The following is a 7,797-nucleotide window of genomic DNA, read 5'->3' as shown; positions in this document are numbered from 1 at the left end:
GTTTAGTTAGATTGAGAGTTTTCTTTTCATGCGGCTAAACAAATAGAAACAAAGAGCCTTATGTGACGTGTTCATCCACCTCCACCCACAATGGCAAATCAAGGTTTTAGCATGCAAATTGTTTAGTTAGATTGAGAGTTTTCTTTTCATGCGGCTAATCAATGTTTTGAAGTTCTTACTATTTCAAAGTTAAGTTTTCTCTTGTCAACAGCTCATGTCCATCCAATGTTCATGATGTACTAAAAATGATAAATTTGCCTAGCACGGCTTGATCTGATTTGCAAGGGAGACAAGCCTCAACTATGCAACTGCCCCCCCCCCCCCCCCCCCCCCCCCCCCCCCCCTTTTCTCAAGACAAACAAAAAAAAAAAAGGAGCCTACCATAGGACCACAAGGAAAGGTATTCCCTCTCTAACACACAGGGCCTCACCTTCAAACATCATAGCAAGTTTCACATATGGAAGGTACTAAAAGGGTAACCAAAATGTTTCTTCATTGTACGATTGTAAACCATGAGATAACGTATTGTTTCCCACCACAAGGAAAGTTACACCAACCCAAACTACCATCCAAGACATGCACGGATGCCCTTAAGAGGACGACTCGAATGCAATTAAGTTTCTTCCTAATCATGTAAAGCATGAGATCACACTTTATTCGAAGGGACACGCACAAGTACACCCAAACTATCACAAGGACTCCCTTCCAAATAAAAAGCTGCACAACACACGCAATCCACACCCTTATTACAACAGGCAAGAGTGAGTACATTTACCCCATGTATGCTAACTACAGATCGCCGATGCGAATCCCAAGGAAAAAAAATCGTGGAAAGCACCTCTGTGCAGGATAGTGCACTTTTAAGCCTAAAAGCACAAACCAAGAAATACAAACATGTGGAAAAGGCTCCTCTAGAGGGCAATCACAAGCACAAACTGCTTAGCTCGTCTACCATATAACTACAACATTCTAACTGATTAAAGGCAGCTTCAGAATCCTAAGGCTCCAATAACGCACAACACGGTACTCATCTTGAAACACTCTTTGCAAATTGCCAAACACCATTGATAGCTACACATAGTATTTATTCTCGATGAACTTGTTCTCCAAATCACCTAATAAAAGATTAAAACAATGAGCTTGATTAAAGCATAGTTAAAGGAACTTTTGTGACATGCAGCTAAAAACAACAAACCAGCTTTTTTTCCAGACCACCCGACAAATTAATAATAATACTATCATATTACAAAGGATAGGAATGTGATAGGCTAGACAGTGCCAAAAGGATCAGAGCCCTGTCATGTGTAATACACAGCAATTGACATATGCAAATGTGTAAACGTTGTGTATGCACATAGAACCACACAGGACATAGTAGTTATCAAAAGCTCTCATGCGCACACCCGGACATGACCCGGGCCCGTATATTTGGTCCATCTATGAAACCAAAGAAATAATTTCGATTGCTTTTGAAATTAAAAATTATTTTGAAATCAAATGTTATAAGCATCATAAACTCTTTACAGCATAGATATTAGCTTTGTACAGTAGCCACTCCCATAGAGCTGACTGACTCAGATTTTTTTCTATCTTCATCGATCATGGATTTAATGTAAAACTCCCCCGCTTTATAGGAAGAACGCACCAGAGGACCCGAGGCAACATATCGAAAACCCTACAGATCAAACCACCAACCAGCGTTAAAACATGAAAACAGAGCTTATTTGAAAACCGTTCCATGCAAAAGAGCACAACTATAGATCCACAGTGTCTAAGATTGAGATACCGAAGTCTGAGACTTACCATATCCATCCCAATTTTTCTGTAGTCCTCAAAAGCATCTGGTGTCACATACTCAGATACAGGCATATGCCGTTTCGTAGGCCGCATGTACTGCCCAAATGTCATCACATCAACGCCTGCATCCTTGACACGTTCCATGGTTCTTATAACTTGAGCTGGTGTCTCTCCACAGCCAAGCATGATAGATGTTTTTGTCAGAGTGCCTGGCGCAGCCATGGATTTGGCCATCTTCAAAACATCAATCGACTGTTGAAAATTTGCCCGACGATCTCTCACAACACCCTGTAGTTCTTCGACTGTCTCGATGTTATGAGCAAAGACATCAAGACCTGATCGCGCAACCCGCTGGACGCAATCCTTGTCTCCTCTGAAATCAGGAACTGAAATGCCAATAATTTGAGTCGGCCACTTGGCACAGCACTATTTGTCATAAAGAACAAGGAAATCCCACATAGAAACAACCTACCCACCAAGAGCTTCAACTAGCATGTTTGGTTTTCGTGCCTTCAGCTTTTCAACTGTTTCAGCAAAATGATTGCTACCTTGATCGGCAAGATCATCTCTGTCTACACTTGTAATGACAATATAGTCTAGACCCCATGCTGCAATGGCATCTGCCACTTTCGCCGGTTCCTCAGGGTCAGGTGGAGGGGGTGTACGTGATGTCTTCACTGCACAGAACCTGGAAATTTAAATCATCATACCCTTTGAGTGGCAAAAAATTCAAGTCCCAGTTTCTCTCTTATGTAGAAGAGACAAAAACAATGGGCTCTGAACATACAATTAGATAACACTAGTAGAATTGCAGCTATCCTCAAGCTCTCTTAGGTACAGTGTAATGTGCTCTATTATCACTTCATCTAAACGAACATGTGAAGCAATTAGCACTTGGCTAAAACAAGATTTTCAAACCACACCAGCACTCATTAAGTCATTGTAAAACATTAAAAAACTGTTCATTAACACAAGACCAAACCGTATCACAATCGCCCTTTATCAAATAATCACTTGGAAAAAACACACACACACACACACAGCCAACACCAGACTCGGGACTAGAAGATGGGCTCCCCCCCCCCCCCTTTAATTGATGGGGAGAAATAGTACAAGGACATGAACCAGAACGTGAAGCACCATCCCCACACTCCATCCCGATCTTTGTATCCACTCCGTGAGCAAAGACGCCAGATGGATGAGGGCCATGAGCTGCCAAAACGCCAGGAGAGGCTGCAGGTGGAGATGGCGCTGTGGATGCCAAAAACGCCACAGAAGGTAGGGCGATCCAATTGTAGAAAGCTCTAGCAGATGGGAGTGCCATATTTTTATTTATATTACCAGGGCTGTAATTTCCAGGTTCGGCTTCAGGCAACTGACTTTTTGACACGACTTATAAACAACTCATTAGAAGTCGCTTCTGGGAACTGGTAGTTTCTGGGTGACACTGCCGCACATCTCCCAACTCATGAATTTGATTGTCACAAGAATCGAGCCGATAAGTTCCTAACCACAAATGCAAGAGGGTTCCTGTCACAAAGTGATGACGTGGCTACCAACAGCAGAAACCCTAATTTCTGCCAGAAACCCTAATTTTCTGGAAACCCTAACCCTAACTGCTGGCTGAAACCCTAATTGGCTGGAAACCCTAATTTCTGGCACCAGTGCCACGTGGCAGCAGTTACGGAAATCCCGGAAATTACGGAAAGCTGAGGAAAAGCACAAGCGACGCAAATTGCAGCTTTTGGGCTTTTTCTGGCTACGCTTTGAGAGAAAGAGAGAGAAAGAGAGAACTTGCTTTATTTTTGGCTCTCATTGAGAGAGAGAGAGAGAGATTGCTTTTGCTTTCAAGCTTTTGGGGCTCTGCTTTTGGGCATCCCTTGTAACATTTAAATACTCGGATTAGGGCTCACTTCTCAGAGCATCTGGACGCAGAGTCTGAGAGTGAAACCCTAACCGCTCTTTGTACTTTGACATTGATTAATACATTAAAAAATACCGAAAGGGGCGCCAGTCTTTGGGGCCAATATCTCTAGGCACGGAACTATGCTGGGCCAGTGCAAATCTATTGTGATCTGTGAATTGTTTTGAAGTAGTTATTTGGTGTTGTCGCAATTGATTCTTGACTTGGAGTGTCCAAGTCTATTACAATGGTATAAGAACACGGCCGATTTCTCTTCTACGAAAAATCCGATCCCCAATTTTTTTTTCCGCGGCACCTATGGCTTCACGCGAGGATCAGTCGACTCCCTTTGCATCTCGAGATGCGGGCAAGGATCACAACGAAGATTCAGGGCCCGCCTCGGCCTACTCAGGCGGAGCAAAGAGAGATGAAGCGTCGTCAATTGATCGGCGATGCAACAAAGATGATGCTCAGTTTTGCGAAGGATCCGAAATTGGCAAAATATATGAGCAAGTTCTTTTCAGGAAGTGCATGCGCAGTGGCAGAAAACCACTACACGACCCCTGAAACCCGCTCTCAAGAAACCTTCTAATCACAAACAGTATTCAGAGAAGGAATTACAAGAGGTGGTTGATGCACGGACTGCTCAGCTTTTTAACACGCAAAAGAAAGCCAAAAAGCACGGCAAAAAGCAGAAGAAAAGCACTGACTTCCTGGGATATTTGGGTCGTCAGTCGACTTTTGACAAGGCAAAGAAATAGAAGAAGCGTGTTCGATTTGAAGGAGTACCCAGTTCTTCTTCTTCTTCTTCTTCTGACAGTTCTTCTAGCCCTTCAGATTCAAGCGAAGAAGACAGAAAAGGTAAAAAGCGAAGCAAGAAACAAAGCTTCGGAAAGGGCAAGAAAAGGGCAAAGAAGGCTAAATCTCGCCCAGAGACTAACAGTTCTACTGAGGACTCGTCTACAGACAGCTCAGATTCTGATGATGGAAACTTCTATGCGAACAAGAAGAATTTTTACAAAGCCAACCAGTATGATTTTCTCGAAGATAAAAGCAAGAAAGTCCGAGAGGTGGCCACTCGATCAAGTTTGATACTTTTTCAGGATACTCAGATACTTCGAAGGCTTTGTCTTTTATACAACAGTTTGACATCACTTTCGCGGGAGGACGCTATTCAGAGCACTCCAAGATTCGGAGAGCTACCTCTTACCTTAAGGGGAATGCTCGTACTTGGTGGTCCACGCTTCTTTTAAACAAGACTACGCCAATTAAATGGCTGAAATCTAAAAAGCTTTTTATTTCTTCTTGGTTGAGCAAGAATATGAACGAGATATACGAGCTGCTTGGAACCATCTTCGGATGACCAAGAAAGATACAATCAATGCTTATTGTGAAAGATTCTGGAGCTCTTTTCTACCCGCCTCTTCATTCAAGAAGATCTCGTTCAGAGAACAGATTGAGCGGTTCACCTTGGGTCTACCTACAGAGATCCGAGATCACTGCTTGGAGGAGAAGTCAGCTTCTATTCAGGAGTTGATGAGTCATGCGAAACGGGGCTTTGCCATTCACTCTGGCAGTCTGACCTACCCCACAGATGAAAACATGACACAACGAGCCGAACAGACTTCTGGGAATGAAAATAGAAAGAAATAGAGCGACCCAGAGAAAAAGGATACACGACCCAAGCTTACTCCTCAGGAGCGAGCTCGATGGGAAGTGCTTTGGATGCGGGGAACAGGGACACATCTCCGCGAAGTGCCCTAAAAAGGCACAGAAAGAACAGAATGATAAGGACAACGACACGCCTGAGAGTTCGAGAGCAGCTGAAGAACGTGGACGAAAAGGTAGGATGAAAACAGGACTGGTTCCAGATTGTGTGGGTACCGATCCCGACACCATGGATGAGAGTACAGAACTTTGCCGAGCTTGGGGCAAAGTGAAAGATCAGGAGGCCCTGATTTTCTTTGATGGAGGAGCCAAGGCCAACTTCATTTCACCGGAATTGGCAATGCGGCTCGAGATTACTCCCAATCCAATGGGACCACTTGCGGAGGCCGTTCTAGCAGCACCCGACAGGGACGTAGCCATTACACCTGTCATTGGCAAACTTCGGTTGCATTGTCAGGGGTATTTGGGGCATGAGGACTTCTTCATAATGCCTTTGGAGGGTTGTGATGTTCTCTTAGGGATTCCCTGGTACCACAAGAACAACGCCGTGGTCAATTATTGGGCGAGAAAAGAGACTTTGACTACAGAAAAGGGCAAAACAATTGAACTTGATATTAAACTGAAGGGCGAGTTTGTCCCTATTGTATCGGCTTCGGCCATTTCATAATTAATGAAATCCAGTCTGTTTGTTTACTCGATCTTTATGAAAGAATTGAGCGATAAGGATAGGATAAATATGTCTAAACTTATAAAGAACGCCAAGATTTTCTCCACTCTCACGCCGATTGCTTCTCAAAGGGCCGACCAGGAGAGTTACCCCCTGCTCGTCTTGAAGATCATACCATTGATCTGATACCTAGAAGCACACCACCGAACCGGCCACCTTACCGTGTGAGTCGAGCACATAATGAAGAGATTATGAACCAAGTGAAAGACCTCTTGGAAAAGGGTCTTGTCCAGTGTCACGTGACACATCCAACCCTATGTGTCCGGGGACAAGCTACACCATAACAGGGTTTCCGTCAAGTCCAGTTGTCACCAGTGTGTGACTACTATCTATCCTTTTTGTTGATTTCTTTCTTATTATCTATTTACTTTCACTTTTTGGAAACACCCCTCGGGAAATCTAACTGCCCTGCATTGCATAGCTAGTGTGGAACTGTCCAGAGGGAGTCCGGGCCTGAGGGCAAGAGAGCACTAAGGTTGGACAAGGACTATGGTTAGCCAAGTGGGGTCATTGACTAGCCAAAGTGGAATCCTTTGCTACAGAGGCTACATTTCAGTTCTGGATGTGGCCGCAGTGTACAAAGAGGGTCGGATGACCTAGAAAGATACAATGGCAGCATCTCCTAAAATTTAGGGAACTGCTATTTTGGGACCTGAAAATGTCTTCGCGTCATTACGTGCAGTTTGACATGGGGATCATTTTGTTACTCTGTGGCCAAGTCAACAGAGGCTGCAGGTGAGATATTTTTAGACCCGAGGGTCTAAAGCGGGAAAATGCACAAATGAGTGACACTTGGCACTCTGAGGCCAGTTTACTACTTATAGAGAAGGCAAAAACGTGATTTATAGCTGGGAGGCTCATTTTGCAACTCTCTGTCACAGGTTAAGAGCTATGGAGTGCTTGCTTTCCCTCTTATGCACAGTGCGGTGCCAGGAGTGATGCCCTGCACGCTACGCACTGCCCTCTCTCTCCCCTTTGGCAGTATGTTATGCCCCTCTAGTGGGCTCTTCATTTGACCAATGTACAGTTGTGTGGGTTCATGCGCGATTGCCGAGGCAAGAGCCTCTTGCACAGGTACTGGATTAGCTAGCGGCTAATCCCCCCGCAGGTACAGGTGAATTCGGAGAGGTTTCACGCCAGAAATCTCGTCCGATTCAAAGGGCAAGTAGCCCTACAGGTGCGGGAGCTCGAGGACTTGCTAGGGATGCGACCGGCACGCGGAACGGAGCCCGAAACAGTGAATTACAGCCTGCTGTGTATTTTTGCAGGTTTAGGGTTTTGGCCCTAAACGGACCCTAATACCCCCAGGAGGTTCGGGGACGCAAGGGGACCGCTGTACAGGTGATCTGGCGCATTTTCAGGGCTGAAAACAGAGAATTCAGCGTGCTGCAGATTCTCGCCAGGTTTTGCAAAGTGCCCGTATGCGTCGGGAAAGTCGGTCAATGCGTGGGAATACTGACCGTGAAGGGTTCTAGTACAGTTATGCTGCCGAAATCGGGCTGGAACAGTGGAAATTCAGCCGAGTTTGTGCGAGGCAGCTTGTAGGAACCACAGCGTTTATTCCCTCTTTTGAATAATAAAGAAATACCGAAAGGGGCGCCTAAGTTAGGGGCCAATCTGGTGTCCGTCTACTCATACAGGTGCAATCTAGCAGCCTGTATCCCTCTCCCCTTTGTTGTGTCTTGAAAGTACAGGTAAAATA

The 7,797-nt window shown here is 44.9% G+C and overlaps 1 protein-coding gene across 1 annotated transcript in view; it reads right to left on the bottom strand.

The window, feature by feature from the left end:
- Window positions 1-1,440: 1,440 nt before the first annotated feature.
- The window catches only part of LOC147424327 (lipoyl synthase, mitochondrial-like), a 41,175-nt gene continuing 34,818 nt past the window's right edge, over window positions 1,441-7,797 (bottom strand). The window contains exons 2-4 of the mRNA XM_086499653.1: window positions 2,274-2,485; window positions 1,804-2,183; window positions 1,441-1,675 (exon numbers count right to left, since the gene is read on the bottom strand). Of these exons, the coding sequence (XP_086355779.1) occupies window positions 1,535-1,675; window positions 1,804-2,183; window positions 2,274-2,485 (733 nt within the window). The 3' untranslated portion in view covers window positions 1,441-1,534. The remainder of the gene's footprint in view (window positions 1,676-1,803; window positions 2,184-2,273; window positions 2,486-7,797) is intronic.

The sequence above is a fragment of the Adiantum capillus-veneris genome, chromosome 25 (genome assembly GCF_014529385.1).
Source record: "Adiantum capillus-veneris isolate H3 chromosome 25, ASM1452938v2, whole genome shotgun sequence".
Taxonomy (NCBI): domain Eukaryota; kingdom Viridiplantae; phylum Streptophyta; class Polypodiopsida; order Polypodiales; family Pteridaceae; genus Adiantum; species Adiantum capillus-veneris.
Note: the sequence above shows the minus strand (reverse complement) of the source record. Positions and strands in the feature narration are given on the sequence as shown.